Genomic DNA, 18779 nt, shown 5'->3' on the forward strand with positions numbered 1-18779 from the left:
TTCAGAATGGCATATTCATCATATGTGTGCTAGACATGTGCCGATTACCGGTTTCAGGGTATACTGTGGTGTGAATACGTCAAGTTTTCAAAACCGCAAAAATTTTCTGACATACCGTCCCTACGGCGTTAGCTATTTTTCTATGTCCCAAAAATGCATGGAGAAATTCCTCACTTGCAGCTGCAAGGCTCAACAATCCCCTACTGGTTGTTGCTCAGTGTCAGAGAGTCAGCTGTGCTACACGATGGCTGGAGGAGGTGAACCTGCTGAACTTTTTCCCCTATCGAAGAAAACGAAATCGCTGGTATGGGAATACTTCGACTACAGAAAAATTACAGACGGGACATGTAAAACATGTTTGTGGAGGGTGGCTGCTGAGGAGGCAATACCTCCAATATGATTTCGCATTTATACAAAACTTAAGGTTAGTAAACACTGTCATGAACGTTTCCCACCAGCTAGGAGAGTTAACGCCAGCGTGTTTAGTGTGTCTAGCATTTATTTTAATTTTATTTAGAACGTTTTGGTGTTTTTAATCAATTGATTAGCTTTTTATTTTAACATTATACTAATGTTCCAATTTGCTAATATGTTTTGAAAAAGAAAAATCCTATTCAATGGAAAAAAAAGTTGTTGTTTTTTTCAGAATCTCATGCCAGCACATGCCTGTCTGCCATCATTGTTGAGTTTGTTTTAGAGGACAGTGTCATGCAACAAAAATGACAACAACAACAACAACAAAACTGTAACAGTTTAACCGTTTCACTACCATTGACAATGATAAATGTCCAATCATGTGGCTTCTTCCTTCTTTAAATGTAACTAGTTTATTACTATTTGATATCCAACCCATTTGAACTGAAAGCAACTGAACCATTGTTCATTCACTGCTACCCATCCCAGTTCAAATGGATTGGATGTCTATCACCCTCAATGGCAGCCAAAGAGTTAACTTCACATCTCTACAACTAAGTACTAAAATAGTTCTCAGTCACTAAAATAGTTCTCAGTCTTTCTGCGTGTTTTCAGCAATTATCTTAAAGTGGCACTAAGGTCTTGTTTTTTTTACATTATTTTTTATAACCCTTTTACCAGGTTTGCACAACAATTTGACTTGAAATTGCCCAGAATGCCATTTTTCAAGCTATTTAGTTGGTCATCTTTGCTTGGGTTTCTGCAAAAGTTAAATCCTCATTAACATGCAGCTGATGCGATTTAACTTGAACATTCAAATTACGGCCAAAGCATGTGGTTACAATCGTTCTTCAGTGACACCACGCTTCTCTATTTCACAATTGTACAAAAATAAGCATTCATTCACTTCACAAACCCGCTTCAGCGGGGTCCCATGTGTGAAAACAGTCGTATTTCAATCAAAAGGCAAAATCTTGCAGGTCCTAAAATGCTTTGATATTCCTTCAATATTTCTACTTAAAGATAACATTCACCCAATTAACAACAACACATTAAAATAAAAGCAAATCGAGGACTAAGTGAGAAAACCGTGCAACCAAGGAAACTGCCTCTCCTTTGGTTGGACGTGGGGTGGAAGTTGCTGGGGAAAAAACACGACAAAGACAGGAATTGGTTATATGACAAAAGTATTGCCTATAAACTAGTTTGTCACAAGTAGACATCTCATCCATTTGAAATGGGAAGGACAGCAGCAAATAAACCATTGTTGTTTTCGTCACCGGTGACGATATATGAAAATATTTCGTCAATGAATACTTTTTTTCGTGACGATGATGAGACGATAACGAGCTAAAAACATGTTTGGGACACTAAAACATAAATATACTACGCCAGTTTTCGTCTGACGAGACGAGAACGAGATGAAAATGTGCAATAGTTTCCGTTACATGTTCATAATGTGTGTTAGCCTGTATCCTAGCAGTGTCTGGTGTGTCACTAGTGACAGTGTCGTCTCCAGTCACTCCAGCTTGCACACACGGTAAGATTTGTTTTCCTGTCTTGGATAGAGAGAATATACAATGTTGCTTTAGCCTTTAAAGATCTGTGCTGAGTGATCATCACACTCTAAATGCAACTCATAGCATTAGCACAGCATTTGCGAGAGCTTAAGACGGGGGTCAGCAACATCTGTTTTGAGAGCCGCATGTGGCTCTTTAGTGCTGTCCTAGTGGCTCCCTGGAGCATTTTAAAAAATGTTTGAAAATGGAAAAAGATGGTTCAGGGAAATAATTTTTTTGTTTTTATATGGTTTCTGTAGGTGGACAAAAATGACAGAAACATTCTTAATGTTTTCCAATGCTGTAAAAATGTGTAGAATAAATATTAAATTTCAACATTCCTGTCAACGAAGATTTGCGTCATAGCCTGCGACACACGTTTCTATCAGCAGGGTGGGGTGCCAGGCAGGTGGCTATCATAAACAAACCGGCAGCCGAGTACCCAGTTGGGAGTGAGAGAAAAAGTGCAATTCCATTACTTCTGTAAAACTTAGAGGAGCGCAAAAATAGCTTTAAGAAGTGGATTGCATCACCAAACTCCATTACTGCTGCATGTTTTGTTGCAACCCGGGAGATAATAAAGTGTGGAAAACCGTTCACAGATGGTGAATACATGATGGAGACATTCATCAACATATCAGAACACCTATTTGCGGACTTAAAAAACAAAACTGAGATAATGAAGAAAATCAAAGACATGCGCAGATAAGTGGCATGTTATACACGCTACATTTTGTTGTTTTCCGAAACCTCAAGATAAAAATGACATCAAAAATCGGATTTCTTCATTGCATTACTATAATTTAATAAACACAAAGAAACAATTCATTAATATTGTAATGAAGTTAAACTTGAGGTGGCATCATACTGTACAACAGAGTAGTCACCTGGAGCGTTGGATGCACTGCAGGGAAAATAAACATTAAATCATGAAGGCTCATTATGTATTTTTAGACTTAGTCATTTTGATAGTCGGCTAATATAGATACTAATATAGTACAGATACATACATCATGTGTTGCCTTCATTATTAGGGTTATTTAAGGCTTTTAATTTTTTGCAGCTTGGGACATTGTTTTTTGTTTTGTTTTATTGGTCCAATATGGCTCTTTCAACATTTCGGGTTGCTGACCCCTAGTTTCATGAGACGCTCGCCATTAGCATTAGGCTAATGCTAACTAATTTTACAGAGAAAAACATTTAGTAAACGATGACTAATACAAGACTTAGTTTTCTTTAACAATAAAACTAGAGGAAGACAAACACATTGGAGATGACTACAAAATGACTAATAAGTTTTATCCTCCATAGGACTAAAAAGAAAATTAAACAGGCAGCCAAAAACAACACTGAAATGAACATTTGCTAATCTATCCGTAAAAAAATTATTTTGAATTCACAGCAGAAGGATGAAAAGATCATTTATAGCCGTTACTATGGCAGCCATTGAGTTAACTTTACTTCTCCACAATTGAGCATTTAAGTTGTTCTGTCTTTTGGCATGACTTCAGCAATTTATATTAAAAACCAGTATAATTTAGTAACCCGAGGTTGAATAGACACGTGAAATAAATAGTCTTATACATAAGTAGCATGACTTGGAGAGGTCAAAGTTCACACATAAATTTAAGACTGATAATACGCCACATGAGACAGCTTTATAACTTGCCCCTCACCCTTTGAACTCAGTTGAGGATAGAAATGGATGGAAGGAGTGATAGCCTCCCCACACATACGTACATATCCACTTGCACACACAGTACTGAGGCGGAATTCAATACACTTGTGCTTTTTACACGAGAGCTTCAATCAATCCACTGTCCGTATTTAATATCAACAGTGCATTAAGGCACTCAGTGAGAAGGCGCAGCTTCCTGCATGGGACTCGCCAATCCCGCTGCTGGTTTTCCAGCACTTTCTCCTCCCCGTCTGCCTTGTTGAGGGTGCTCTGCAGCATCCTTTTCTCGTGAATCAACCTCCTCCTCTAATCTTTGTAGAAATAAAAGCCCAACTCCCACCCTGCCGCCACTCCAAAATATAACACCGCAAACAACGCACATTCTCTTGGGTTCTTAATGAATTATTCACAGAGCTCGCCAAAATTCACCCTTTTCTTTCCAGCGCAAGGAATAATCACTGCAGTCAGCTCTGAAATGCATCGTGCTATAAATACACCTACTGTATAACCCCAGTGCTAGCACGCACATCAGCACCAGCCCCCTCCTCTTGCTCCACACAACACCCCCCCCCTCCCCCGATGAAAAGCACGTCAACTATAAGAACAGTACTGCAGGGTCCCTCTTGTGTGCACTTTGTATGCAAGGGAGGGACACCAGTTATGTCATCGCCTGCACAGCGTTTATGTGTGCTCGCTGATGCAACAGCAAGGCAGCTATTCAGTGACATGCTCTCTAGGTGTTTGGATCACATGTGCATGCTGGTGGGAGCTTCCCAAAACTGCACTCGCGTCAGTTTAGCCAGATGCGCGCCCATGGAAATGGATGACAAACAAGCTGTGAAACATTCAACGTTCTTTTGTCGAAGAGAACTTTCACAAACGTTCCAAAGGGTAAAATGTTGCACAATTCAACATAAATTGTAGCAGAGAATGGCACGGTGTCAACACAGTGTGTGTGTGTGAATGTAAATAAAGAGGGCGTGGAGGACAGAAGCACGGCCCGGCTAAGGCAAACAAAGCTTAGTCATGCACCCACCTTACACAGCTGAAAGTTTTCTGACACGAGAGTCTCTTGCACGTCGATCTCTTTGGGGGTGGGCGCCGCTGTGGGGGTCCCGGCGGCGCTGCCACACGACGGCGATCCCATAGTCCCGCCACCCGGAGAGGAGGTGGTCAAGCCGTCCAACACCTTACGAAACTTCTTCATTTCTGACGTCTCTGTCTTGCGCTAATATGGAAAAGAGTATGAAATGTGGCTCTTCGCAGACACTTAGATGAGAAGCTCTGCTGCTGCAGATGTATCAGGCTGTGCAGCCCACTCTCTCCTCAGCTGTGTTTAAGTGAAATTTAAAAAGTCACACGGGCACCTCATCCTGACAGAATGAATGTGTCTGGAGCGCTCAAACTTCTTTAGATCCTAAAGAAGGATCCGCGCGGGTTGGACAAACATCCCACACGTCAGCAACAGTCACGGAGACGAGTCGCAGCCATGCTCTGATGAGAGTGGAAAACAAAAAGAACTTGGTGCAGGCAGGTTCCACTCCTTTAAAAAACAAACCAAAAAAAACACTTTTCACGGTGCAGGAGCAGCAAGAGCCCACAAATTCCAAAGACGGAGAGACACAAAGATACAGATGAATGCTGGATGTTTGTTCGAGGGTGGATGTGATTGCTTGTCGCCCAGACACACATGCAGAGACTGGAGCTGTCCACGGTGCTGAAAACACTCAGCAAGCCTAGCCCCACCTCCTTTTTTCCCTGCCTCGGTCTTGCTCTGCCTATCGCTCTCTCTCTAGCTTTTGCTCTCTTGCGCTTCAATAGCAAATGAAAATTTCAGCAGAATAACATGGTGGCTGCTTGCAGGTCAAGTGAAACGTCAAACAAGTTTTTAATGTTCAACATTTCAGGAAGCTCCAATATTAAGACGTGTGAATGTCTAATCTGTTTTTGCAGATTATTAACTGGAAAAAAAAGCAGGGAGCTTGTTCAATTTGACAAAGAAAGCATACAAAAATATGAAGTTCAATGAATTAAACTTTTTGGAGAAAAAAATGAAACTCACCTTATTGACGACAATGTATCTTTATTTGCGTTATCTTTTAGGATATTGTTATTATTATTATTATTATTGTTGTTATGCACTACTCTATACAGTAGTAGACTTTTTTGTTTGTTTTTTTGTAGTACCTTATAGTACCTCACAGTATCTTATTCTTTACTTTATTCTTTTTTTTATTTCTTTTATTAGGAGAAAGCAGCGGGGGGAACAGAAGGGGGAAGGGGGCAATTCGGGAACAGAAGAAAAGAGGGAGAGAGAGACAGAAGAAGCACAAACAACGACAAGAAATGCATTGAACGCCTACACTAACTAACTATGAATATGTTGGTGCTATCGTTAGCTAGTTGTATTTCCGGTTGACAGCATGTGGGGGCCTGATAACCAAGGAAAGAGGGGGGGTGGTCTGAGAGATAAGTGATTGGGAGGGGTGGAGTGTACACAAATCAGCCATGTGGTCTAGAACCCAGTATTTATGTGAATCCCTTGTGAGTGTGAGTAGGTTGGCATCCTATTCTATGCTGTCCATCCATCCATCCATTATCTTCCGCTTAGTCCGGGGTCAGGTCGTGGGGGCAGCAGCTTTAGCAGGGAATCCCAGAATTCCCTCTCCCCAGCCACTTCAGCCAGCTCCTCCTGCGGGATTCCAAGGCATTCCTAGGCCAGCCGAGCAACATAGTCTCTCCAGCGTGTCCTGTGTCGACCCCGGGGCCTCCCGACGGTGGGACATGCTCGGAACACCTCCCCAGGGAGGCGTCCAGGAGGCATCCGAACCAGATGCCCGAGCCACCTCAACTGGCTCCTCTCAACGCGGAAGAGTAGCTCTCTAAAGGAGAGCCCGGCCACCCTGCGGAGGAAACTCATTTCGGCCGCTTGTATCCGGGATCTTGTTCTTTCGGTCACGACCCACAGCTCGTGTCCATAGGTGAGGGCAGGAACGTAGATCGACCGGTAAATCGAGAGCTTCGCCTTTTGGCTCAGCTCTTTCTTCACCACAACGGACCGGTGCAGAGTTCGCATCACTGCAGACGCTGCACCGATCCGCCTGTCAATCTCCTGCTCCCTCCTACCCTCACTCGTGAACAAGACCCCAAGATGCTTGAACTCCTCCACTTGGGGCAGGATCTCATCCCCGACCCGGAGAGGGCATGCCACCCTTTTCCGGCTGAGGACCATGGTCTCGGATTTGGAGGTGCTGATCTTCATCCCAACCGCTTCACACTCGGCTGCGAACCACCCCAGTGAGAGCTGGAGGTCACGGCTTGATGAAGCCAACAGCACCATATCATCTGCAAATTCTATCTGCATTCTATGCTGTCTCATCATTAATCCTGACACCGAGGTTCTCTACTTTAGTGTGTCTATTTTCACCTAGTCATGCGTGAGTGCCATCTAACATGTGATAGTCCTGCAGATGAATGGAAATGCCGGGTGGGTGCCACCTGGGCAGCGCAGCCCATCCCTCCTCCCGCAGCCCAGCAAAGGGGCCATCCTCATCCACCAGGGATCCAGTGTGGTCCCTGAGGCCATTCGCACCCCCATCAACCAGCCTTCAGCCATCCTCATCCCCCAGGGATCCAGTGTGGTCCCCCAGGCCATCCACACCCCCATCAACCGGCCTTCAGGGATAGGATAAGGGGGATGCGCCACCACCCCCGACGCCCACCACCACCCACGCATGCTTTTATTTTGGCGCAGGAAGCGTAGAGCAGGTAGTACTTCCGCATGCAAGTAAGAGCGTATGTACACACGAAGAAGAATGTATTTGCACACATAGAAAAGCGCACGCGCACAAACGAGGGAGAATGCATTTGCTCCCATGAAGAATTCGCGCAGCCGCGTGAGAGAGAGAGGGGAAAGATTACAGCTTAGCTCGCTGTCTAGCTAAGACTTAGCTCTAACATCTTGGAAGAACAGTGCAGGGACGTATAATACATGGTTTTCGATAGTTATTTTGAGATTTAGGGAGTATTTAGGGGTACTTAAAGGGTTAATTACGACTCACGCGGAAGTTCGGATTACGTCCCCAGCATAGGAACGGAACTCGTTCGGAACCCGGGGACTACCTGTACTCCAAACCAGACTGTGTCAAACTCATCTTTGCCAAGGGCAAAAACGTAATTATGGTTTCCTTCGGAGTTGCCGTGAATAAGAGACTAATCAACAACTAATGGATTATCAAATAAAACAAAAACTACTATATTTTGAATCAATCGATCGAGTCAGTTAGAGACATTATTGATCTAAAAATGATCTTTTCTGAGCCCTTCAATACCAAATATTCTTACATTTTTCATTGTTATTTTTCTCTATTATTTTTGTATTTAAAAAAAAAAAAAGAAAAACATTTTTTTTTTTTTGTGTAAAATATTTTTATACATTTACATTTTTCAATAGAAAAACTAAAAAGATTAAAAATAACATGTTTTCTTTATTTTTCTTTTTAATTTGGTTGCTTTTTAATTATGCAAAAACAAAAAAAGGGAAAAGTGTGTAATTATTCTCTTTATTTTAAATTGAAAAAAAAAAAAAAAACATTGGGGTGCAGGGACAATAAATATCCTCTGATTTCTGTAGTTCCCAATCATTCATTTTGGACTACAACTTTTTTAAATTAAATTTCACTTTAGAGTCAAAACATTAGGTCGATACACATGATTAAATTTACTGGCCAAATCAGGTCCCTGTGTACACTTGAGCACTATACTACATAATCCAATCCAGTTGTTTTAAAGAAAGACATTTCAAATGTCCTGAAACCTCTCTCACGCTCTCTCTACATCCATGTGGTAACAAACATAAAAAAATATTTGTTTTTAGCCTGTTTGTCTTTCAGTTCACTGGTTGTTTTTGAGCTCTATGAAGCCCAAAGCCTGCCTCTTGAGCATTTTTAAAACATTTAAATATTTCATAGTGTACTGGCAACGCATGACCTATGTTAGGAAATGTGAGTGTAGCACAACTATTAACACGTCACGTTGCTGCAAAGGCTAAAAGAACATGCCAACTAAAAGCCTTCCAAACTGAAGAGATTCTCTGAAGATTACCCCAAAGGAATATGTTCAACTATAAACACATTTGTATAGTTATACACTTTTTATGTATTTCTCACATTCTTCAACTTAACAAGTGATTGAGTCTGACCTATTTAATATAGGATACATTTTAAATTCTGACTTGTGAAGAAGGAAAAATAACTTAAGTAGTAAAAGTCAAGGTTCTGTAAAATTGCCCTGTGGGTCGATTAGTTTTATAATTGTGGTAAATGAGACATTCAGCATGGTCAGGCCGGTTTAAGACCATTCTTAATATTTTAAAAGAAAGTCATTAAAGGTATCAGAAAGCCCACATGAGTGGTTTTTGCACATAGTTCTCCATTAACAAGGCCACAAACATACTTCAGACTATTTTCTATTTTCCTTTATGTTGTGAGTGAGAATTGTTTTCCAAGTACACTCAGATGAGAGAAGAAGATGCTTCCGAGCTTTTGTTTTTATTCTATTTATACTTTGGGTAGTACTTACATTTTAAGTGACAGTCCCTTGATAAAAAGTGCAAGGCTATTGATATAAATTGGACAAATGACAACGTCCCTGCATGACTTAAGACCAATCTAAAAGGTTAAAACGAATGAGATGCATAAATATTAATGCACAGCGTGTGAATGAATACATTAGCCACATTTATTGCTATACCACTGGGTATAAAATGTCATAATATACTATGTGAAAAAATATATATATATTCAAGAGAAATCAGGTATCATAATTACCTTATCTTAATGCCCAGGGCGAGTGGTATTACATAAGCTTTTACATCACCAGTAGCCACTGCCCTGTGGCAACGTTTGATGTCCTCTGTTCTAAGCATAACACATATGCGCAATGTGCCCGCTTTTACATTTTGATTCTGTGATGATTATTAAAAAGTCAACTCTGACAAGTTCATATTGAACCAAAAGCCATCTCAAGCAAAGTTTTTAACCGTATTTTAGGTTGCCCTGTTTGTAAAAATTGCAGCACCCTTAGTTTAAGTAGTCTACAGATTACTGACCTCTGGCAACTCGGATGCAGACTGATCTCGTAATCAGCTAGACTTGCATCGTAAATAGAGAAAAAACAATTACTGCTAGGGGCTGAAAAATGGAAATTTCAGGTTACGACATGCCTCAATGGGAAAATATTGCCTCTTGTCACAAAAGACATTTCAGAATACAGTGGGGCAAATAAGTATTTAGTCAACCACGATTTGTGCAAGTTCTCCAACTTGAAAAGATTAGAGTGGCCTGTAATTGTCAACATGGGTAAACCTCAACCATGAGAGACAGAATGTGGAAAAAACAAACAGAAAATCACATTGTTTGATTTTTAAATAATTTATTTCCAAATTAGAGTGGAAAATAAGTATTCGGGCACCTACAAACAAGCAAGATTTCTGGCTGTCAAAGAGGTCTAACTTCTTCTAACGAGGTCTAACAAGGCTCCACTCGTTACCTGTATTAATTGCACCTGTTTTCACTCATTATCGGTATGAGACACCTGTCCACAATCTCAGTCAGTTACACTCCAAACTCCACTATGGCCAAGACCAAAGAGCTGTCGAAGAACACCAGAGACAAAATTGTCGACCTGCACCAGGCTGGGAATACTGAATCTGCAATAGGTAAAATGCTTGGTGTAAAGAAATCTACTGTGGAAGCAATTATTAGAAAATGGAAGACCAAAGAGCTGTCGAAGGACACCAGAGACATAATTGTAGACCTGCACCAGGCTGGGAAGACTGCATCTGCACTAGGTAAAACGCTTGGTGTAAAGAAATCAACTGTGGGAGCAATTATTAGAAAATGGAAGACATACAAGACCACTGATAATCTCCCTCGATCTGGGGCTCCATGCAAGATCTCACCCTGTGGTGTCAAAATCATAACAAGAACGTTGAGCAAAAATCCCAGAACCACACGGGGGGACCTAGTGAATGACCTACAGAGAGCTGGGACCACAGTAACAAAAGCTACTATCAGTAACACAATGCGCCGCCAGGGACTCAAATCCTGCACTGCCAGATGTATCCCCCTGCTGAAGAAAGTACACGCCCAGGCCTGTCTGCAGTTTGCTAGAGAGCATTTGGATGATCCAGAAGAGGACTGGGAGAATGTGGTATGGTCAGAAACCAAAATTGGACTTTTTGGTAGCAACACAGGTTCTCGTGTTTGGAGGAGAAAGAATACTGAATTGCATCCGAAGAACACCATACCCACTGTGAAGCATGGGCGTGGAAACATCATGCTTTGGGGCTGTTTTTCTGCAAAGGGACCGGGACGACTGATCTGTGTAAAGGAAAAAATGAATGGGGCCATGTATCGAGAGATTTTGAGTGAAAATCTCCTTCCATCAGCTAGGGCATTGAAGATGAGACGTGGCTGGGTCTTTCAGCATGAAAGTGATCCCAAATACACAGCCAGGGCAACAAATGGGTGGCTTCGTAAGAAGCATTTCAAGGTCCTGGAGTGGCCTAGCCAGTCTCCAGATCTCAACCCCATAGAAAATCTGTGGAGGGAATTGAAAGTCCGTGTTGCCCAACGACAGCCCCAAAACATCACTGCTCTAGAGGAGATCTGCATGGAGGAATGGGCCAAAATACCAGCAACAGTGTGTGAAAAGCTTGTGAAGAGTTACAGAAAACGTTTGGCCTCCGTTATTGCCAACAAAGGGTACATAACAAAGTATTGAGATTGGCTTTTGGTATTGACCAAATAATTATTTTCCACCATGATTTGTAAATAAATTCATTAAAAATCAAACAATGTGATTTTCTGTTTTTTTTTTTTTTTTCCACATTCTGTCTCTCATGGTTGAGGTTTACCCATGTTGACAATTACAGGCCTATCTAATATTTTCAAGTGGGAGAACTTGCACAATTAGTGGTTGACTAAATACTTATTTGCCCCACTGTACGAGGCAAAAATACAATACAGAAGGGTAGAAGATATGTACAGTCATGTGAAAAAATTGGGACACCCTATGGAAGCCTGTGTGTTTTCTAACATATTTGGTCATATGGATAGTTAATATTAATTTGACCAATCTTGAGAGACTCAGATAATAAAAATAGACAGATAGTAAAAAAATAATTTTAAATTAATGGAATTTCTGTTGAGGAATAAATTAGGACACCCCCGTATTCAATCTCACTTAAAATGGCTAAAATCACACAAAGACGTATCACATCAGGTGCACGTGATTAGAACATCATTACCCAGTGTTTTGAAGGAGGCTTGCCTTATTTAAACCTCACATTTAGTTTGGTGTGCACCATGTTGAGATCAAAGGAGCAGTCTGAGGCCTTCAGAAAGAAGATTGTAGACACTTATGAGACTACTAAGTAATTTCAAAAGATTTCAAAATAATAATAAAATCCACCATTCCACTGTCAGTAAAATGGTCTACAAGTGGAGGACATTCAAAACAACTGCCAACATGCCTAGGTCTGGCCATCCAAGCAAGATCACCCCGAGAGCAGACCGCAAGATGCTAAAAAGAAGTGTCTAAAAACCCTAGAATGTCATCACGGGACCTACAGCAGGCTCTTGCTACTGTTGATATGAAAGTGCATGCCTCTACAATCAGAAAGAGACTTCACAAGTTTAACCTCCATGGGAGGTGTGCAAGGAGGAAACCTTTGCTCTCCAAGGAGAACATGAAGGCCAGACTGACGTTTGCCTGAGTGAATGTAGACAAAGACCAGGACCTCTGGAATAATCTTTGGACAGATGAATATAAAATTGAATTATTTGGCCACCAGAACAGAGGACATGTTTGGTGTAAACCCAATACAGCATTCCAGAAAAAGAACCTCATACCAAATGTAAAGCATGAAGGTGGAAGTGTCATGGTTTGGGGATGCTTCACTACAGCAGGACCTGGCCACCTCACCATCATAGATTCCACCATGAATTCTATCGTGTATCAGAAGGTGCTTGAGGAACATGTTAGATCATCTGTGAAAAAAATCAATGAGATGCTGTAGGGTGACATGAAACGGGCTGTACATGCATGAAACCCCTCAAATATTTCACAGCTGAAAGTATTCTGCGTTGAGGAGTGGGGCAAACTTTCTTCAGACCGATGCCAAAGACTGGTAGATGGCAACAAAAAGCCTCTCACTGAAGTTATTTCAGCCAAAGGGGGTAACACTAGCTATTAGTTGGAAGGGTGTCCTGAGTGTAATGAGTAAAGCAATGTTAATTTTTGTTGTTTACCTGCAATTAAAACACTTTATTTTGCAGCAATAAGGAAAAACCAAGATCAGATATTGATACGTGAACATTTCTTAATAAAGAACCAAATGTTTAATGGGGTGTTCTAATTTTTTCATATGACTGTATGTACTTCCTACTTTTAAATCATGCCATAAGATCCTGCTGCCCTACAGACAAGTTTCTGACTTCCACCTTACTTCCTTATGTCTGCCTACCACTTCCGTTTCCAATTTTTTTACCATTGACTTCAATGGCGCTGGAGTGGCATTACTCACTAAAAACCCTGAAAAATCACAATTTGGAAATACCGCATCTTTTGCCATTTCGACATGGGAAGACAAAATAAAGAAGTGGCTGAGGTAAAATATTATCGTATTTTATTGACACTATGGCAGTGGATGGAAACGCCATCAGGAAGCTCAGAGGCATTCCAGTACCTCCGCAGCCACGAAGTTCGCTGTGTCCTCATACACGATCACAGGAATTTTGTCTTCATGGAGGCGGATGTAAAACCAAACTAGTGCCTCAATGCTCCTTACCACAAACCATGGGTGCTGCTATCACCATAGGGAGACGTCCATACTGCAAACTGTCCCGCAGGTCCTGGGAGTTCGTGTAGTCATGCTGCTGCTGTCTTATGGAAGGCATGTGCTCAGAAAATATGAAACCTAAAATTATGATATGATTATGTTATGATGATGATTGTAATCATGATCTTTAATATCATTTACTACAACTATTGCTGCTAGCCTATTGCTAATCAGTACGTGTTGGATGGCATGAATAAAAGAAGGCGTTACAAGTTTTTTGTTCGTTTGTTTACAGGTGGAAAATGCTGTCAGGCAAGGGAATATAAATTGATGCGCCTCACAGCAACACTTACTGTACGTTGATGGACATACCGTATTGGCCCGAATATAAGACGGCCCTGATTATAAGACGACCCCCTCTTTTTCAAGACTCAAGTTTGAAAAAAGACTTTTTGAACACCAAATGAATTTTTATACAGAAAATAATTACAGTACATCTGAAACAAATGATTATAACAATATATTTGAGAGAAAAAGCATGTTATTTTGCCTCATTCAAATCTTAATATCTCAAAATTTAAATATGTAAACTAAAGTGCAACCACATTCGTAAATGAATGGCGTGTGACCTCGGGGAACATGCTTTTTTTTTTTTTTTTTTTTTTTTTTCCGTACTAGAATAAAGTGCACTTGCACATCCACTCAGTGGGTGGCAGTGGCGCTCTCATTTTCAAAGTGCGCGCAGTCTTTTTGAAGTAAGCAAGAGCACACCGAAGAGACTCATGAATGAAGAGCTGGAAAGCTGTGCGCCGTTTTTGAAAGCCGTTTTCCGGCCAGACTCACGCAGCGACTCACTATCTTCTACGGTTCTCACGTGTCCGCCTGAAAAGTGCCATTTTCGGCTTGGGATCGTAACGACGACCGCCCTCACCTACGGTTCTCCCTCGGCCGCCGAGAATGCGCTTTTTTCGGGCCGTTTGCCTTTTGGCTTTGACATTTAATACAGTGGTAAACGAGGAAAGACCACTGTTTACTGTGTCTAAAAATGATTATAGCGGACAGCCAGAAGCCAAATCAATTAAGACGCCACTTAAAGACATTAGACCCCAATCTCATTGATAAGCTGCTTGGTTGTTTTTCAGCGAAAACATGCCGAATATTGGAAACAATCGTCCCGCTTTGTCAGTGATATATCAGTAAACCGGTGAGCGCTGTTAGCATGCTCAGTGCAATATGGTAATGGTAATACTTATATAGAACCCCACGTCATTGCAAACTGGAGGTGATACTGAGAGCAGCGAAAATAAAAACTGTCCTTCTGTCCAAAGACACTTTTTTATTCTTCTATTCAGTTTTGTTTTTTCGGTCTTTTTTTTTTTTTTTTTTTTTGGTATATTGTCCTCATGAGTTAATGTTTCTAATCAATTTGAATTTGTTAGTATTTACTGATTTTATTTTTCAGTTTCAAATGGTCAAAAATGTACCTTGAGTGTATTTTTACAGTTTGGATGTGATTTTTTTTTTTTTAATTCAGGCAAATTGATGCGTGTTAAGTCTTTTCTTTTACAAACAAAACAATGTTAATAAAGTTATACTTTATAAGTTGATCTCTTATTTTCTCTAATAGAAAAAAAGGGTACAATGTGAGGCAGAGGCGTACTTATAATAGTAATAGACAAATGATACTATTTACAGTGGCGGCAGAGTTTGGGGGGGCGCGAAACATTTACGTCTTCCTTGGGGGGGCGTAACAAAATAATTGACAAGTACTGCTGTAAACCAATCTATTGTGATACAACAACAAAATTGCAATAACTGCATTAACCATCAAAGTGAAGTCTAACTGTAACTAGTCTTGAAACAAATCTGAATAAGGAAAAACATTGCAATACAATAATGCAAACTGGTTAAACTAGTAGCTGAGATGTGTCATGACAGAACATCGCTTCAATGATATCTGGCGCCATCTAGCGTCGTGAATGGATATAATGTCTAGACCGCGAATATAAAACGACCCCCTCTTTTTCAATCTTATTTCAATGCAAAAAACACCGTCTTATATTCGGGCCAATACGGTATATCAAGCTTATTTTGTTCTACCTGGGGGAAGCTTGCCTCGAAGCGGACCGTCAGCTCGATCCCGAGATCCAATTACTAGCTTTTTAACTGCAGCAACTTTAAGATATGCTATTGGAGCTGGAATTACCGAACACAGCGGGATAAAGTCCGTCTGGATGCCGCCGAGAGTCTCCGTGATGTCAGGTGAATGTTTGGAAAAGCGGCTTAAGCTCTGCTGTCTGATAACACATTCCTCGTATGCTCAACCTTCGTTAATATTTTTCTAAGAATTTTATAAATTGTGATTTATTGACCTGTTTTGCACATACACCAATCGTTTTAAATAAAACAGGAAATGGAATCATGTTGTCCTAATGTTTTTTTGCGATAAATGTCTGCAATAAAAAAGTGACATACTATTTTGGTTTATATGATATGTTCATACCTTGTAGTATTTCCTTGTAACAACAAAATCAGTGTCAGCCTTTCTGCACTCGGAAAATGTAATACAATTTGTAATTTCGCCTCATTTTGGTCACTCAATTGGCCGGCGTATCAATCTGTACTTCACGTCAACACAGGCTGAGAGGTTGTTATAATTTTGTTCACGATTGATTAACAAAGTGATAAGAACAATCATCCAATCTCATCTACGTCTATCTAGGTCGTGCAGAATCAGTTTTGGAAGATTCTGTGGATTCCTCTGGCTTGATTTCGCAGTTTTAACATCGTCCTAAACCGGAAGCTCGAGGCATACATTGTCCAAGATGGCGCCGCCCATATTTCACTCAGGAAACTTGTCTATTCGACATGATCTTTCCCATCATGCTTCAGTGACGTGATTCTGCTCTCCTATCAACCTATTGTTGATTATGTTTCAAATTGGGTGTCGTAGTATGATGACGAGCACAGACCGATAATATCAGACAACTCTAATACTGTTTAAAAAAAAAAAACTTTTTTTTTATTCGTCAAGTTTATATAATTTTTAATGTCTCAAACATTGACAAAATCCATTTAATGACTTTGAATGCTTTTTAATGACCGGCATAAACTCTGTTTTAATTAAAATGTTATTAATTCAAAATTTTGCCTCAGCATAAAAAAACATTGAAAGAAACAATGTAGATTAATAATTTAAAAATTAAAACAACATTAAATATAATTGATACTCTCCTGGAGTTGGCAGGCTTGTTACGATAGTTCTTCTATTTGGTGTATAAAATTTAGAAGACAATATTTTCCCTTTGCAGGAACTCTAAATTAAATGAATGCAGTTTCATGGAATTACCATGAAATATTCATTGATAATTAGCAATTTAGATGCTTCTTAGTGAGCAAGCTTTAACTCATGCATACCAAAATGTTCAAAAATATTCAATTACAATCTAAAATAGAAACTTGTTTGAAATCCAGATTTTTTTTTACATTTAAATGCAAGAAAATAAGAATAATTTGCCATCTTCGCTTTGACTGTTTTAGCGCCAACAACGCTGTTCTGGAGTTTGGGAGCGGCTGAAGACTCCACTTTTGTGTGTTCAATTTTTGATGCCGGGCAGGGCTGACCTTTGGTTTACATTTGGACCACAAGCTGCGCTTTTAAATGTTTAATGTCAGAACCGGCGTGCAGCATTTTCGTGTTTTTAGGTTGTGTTAAATGCAAATCAGGTCAGGTCATTCGACATCGACGGACGTTTAAAAAAAGAGAAACAAAGTGGAAATTGTTTTTAACTATTTCAGAGCCATCGAAGATGATATTTATCGCTAGTAGACACCCAATTCATTTGAACTAGGAAGGTTGGCAGCGAATGAATTTTCATTCGCTGCCAACCTTCTCAGTTCAAATGGATTGGAACATCCAGCACCATCACTGGCAGCTAATGAGTTAATCATTTTCCAATTACGAATTGCTTCCTGTCAACGAGAACACTCATAATTGAGTCAAGGTGGAGGAGGTGAAGAAAAGGCTGTGATGCTTCAGTGCTTCATCGTTCTCATACAAACGAGCTGGAAAATACATGCTTGATTAAGCGGGAGATTCATTTCTGACCAGCGGATGAAAACAAGAATTTTTTTCCTCATTTTCTGTCTGATTCTGATTTCAAAGCCTTGATAGGAGGTGTTCTTTGAATCAATGCAGAATACAAATGAGATGTGATTAACTAGAGGAAAATGCTTATTAGTTTGTCATCATTTAGAGCAGGAGTGTAAAACTGGTGGCCCGCAGGCCAGATCCGGCCTAGCCCCTCATTTCACGTGGCCTGCAGAAGAAAATAACTTTTTTTTTAGTTCGTTTGTTGTTGTTGTTGTTTTTTTACTAAAATAAAATTCATCTTAAATTTTCATAGTCCAAAAATTAGACAATATTTCGTTTTTTTTCCTTTCAGGATTTTTAAAATAAAATAAAAATAAATAAATAAAAGAAAATATTATCGCTATTAAAAATGGTACTTTTTGCGGACGACACCAATATCTTTTGTTCAGGGAATGACCTGATAGGTCTAACTAAGCTAATAAATGTCGAACTAGAAAAGCTGCAGCAATGGTTCAACGCTAATAAATTATCTCTAAATCTGGAAGAAACAAAATATATGCTATTTGGCAGACAGGGTCTCAAGGAGCACTTAAACATACAAATAAACCATGTGACAATACAGAGAGTAAGAGAGCACAAAGTCTTAGGAGTAGTAATTGATGATTTATTAACATGGAAGGCACATGTAAGCCATCTGAAAAATAAGCTAGCCAGAAACATTTCTATTCCCTTTAGAGTCCAAAATGTGCTAGATGAGAAGGCTCTCCAAAAACTCTACACTAGGGGTGTAACGGTACACAAAAATCTCGGTTCGGTACGTACCGGTTCATTTTCGGTACAGTAAGAAAACAAAATGCAAAATATAAATGTGCTAGTTGTTTATTACACACTTTTGTGCTTTCAACAATAGGAACAGTAGCCTATACAAAGCTAGAATTCTGCTCAAAAAGTAGCAGGTATTTAAAGATAATAATCCAACAACAATTTGCCTTTCAGACCCCACGTATTGGTCAGCTTTCTTTCTGAAAGAAAGAAGAAAAAAGAAGTCCTGTGCTAAAGAGAAACGCAATCCCAATGACAAAGATTTTAACATGTATTTTATAAATGAAATGCCTCAATGAATTTTTTCCCCCTAATTAAACGGTTTTCAAAAGCTTTATTGGTGGATTTTCTTAAGTTAAAGCGCCACAC

The 18779-nt window shown here is 40.0% G+C and overlaps 1 protein-coding gene across 15 annotated transcripts in view; it reads right to left on the reverse strand.

Annotated features, from left to right (window-relative positions):
* Positions 1-5351, reverse strand: part of stxbp5l (syntaxin binding protein 5L) — a 239039-nt gene extending 233688 nt beyond the window's left edge. For all 15 annotated transcript variants that reach the window (XM_057852750.1, XM_057852747.1, XM_057852744.1 and 12 more), the window contains exon 1: positions 4688-5351. In XM_057852750.1, coding sequence (XP_057708733.1) covers positions 4688-4858 — 171 coding nt within the window. In that variant the 5' untranslated portion in view covers positions 4859-5351. The remainder of the gene's footprint in view (positions 1-4687) is intronic.
* Positions 5352-18779: the final 13428 nt, after the last annotated feature.

Source organism: Corythoichthys intestinalis, chromosome 12 (genome assembly GCF_030265065.1).
Source record: "Corythoichthys intestinalis isolate RoL2023-P3 chromosome 12, ASM3026506v1, whole genome shotgun sequence".
In the NCBI taxonomy this organism is placed as follows: Eukaryota; Metazoa; Chordata; class Actinopteri; order Syngnathiformes; family Syngnathidae; genus Corythoichthys; species Corythoichthys intestinalis.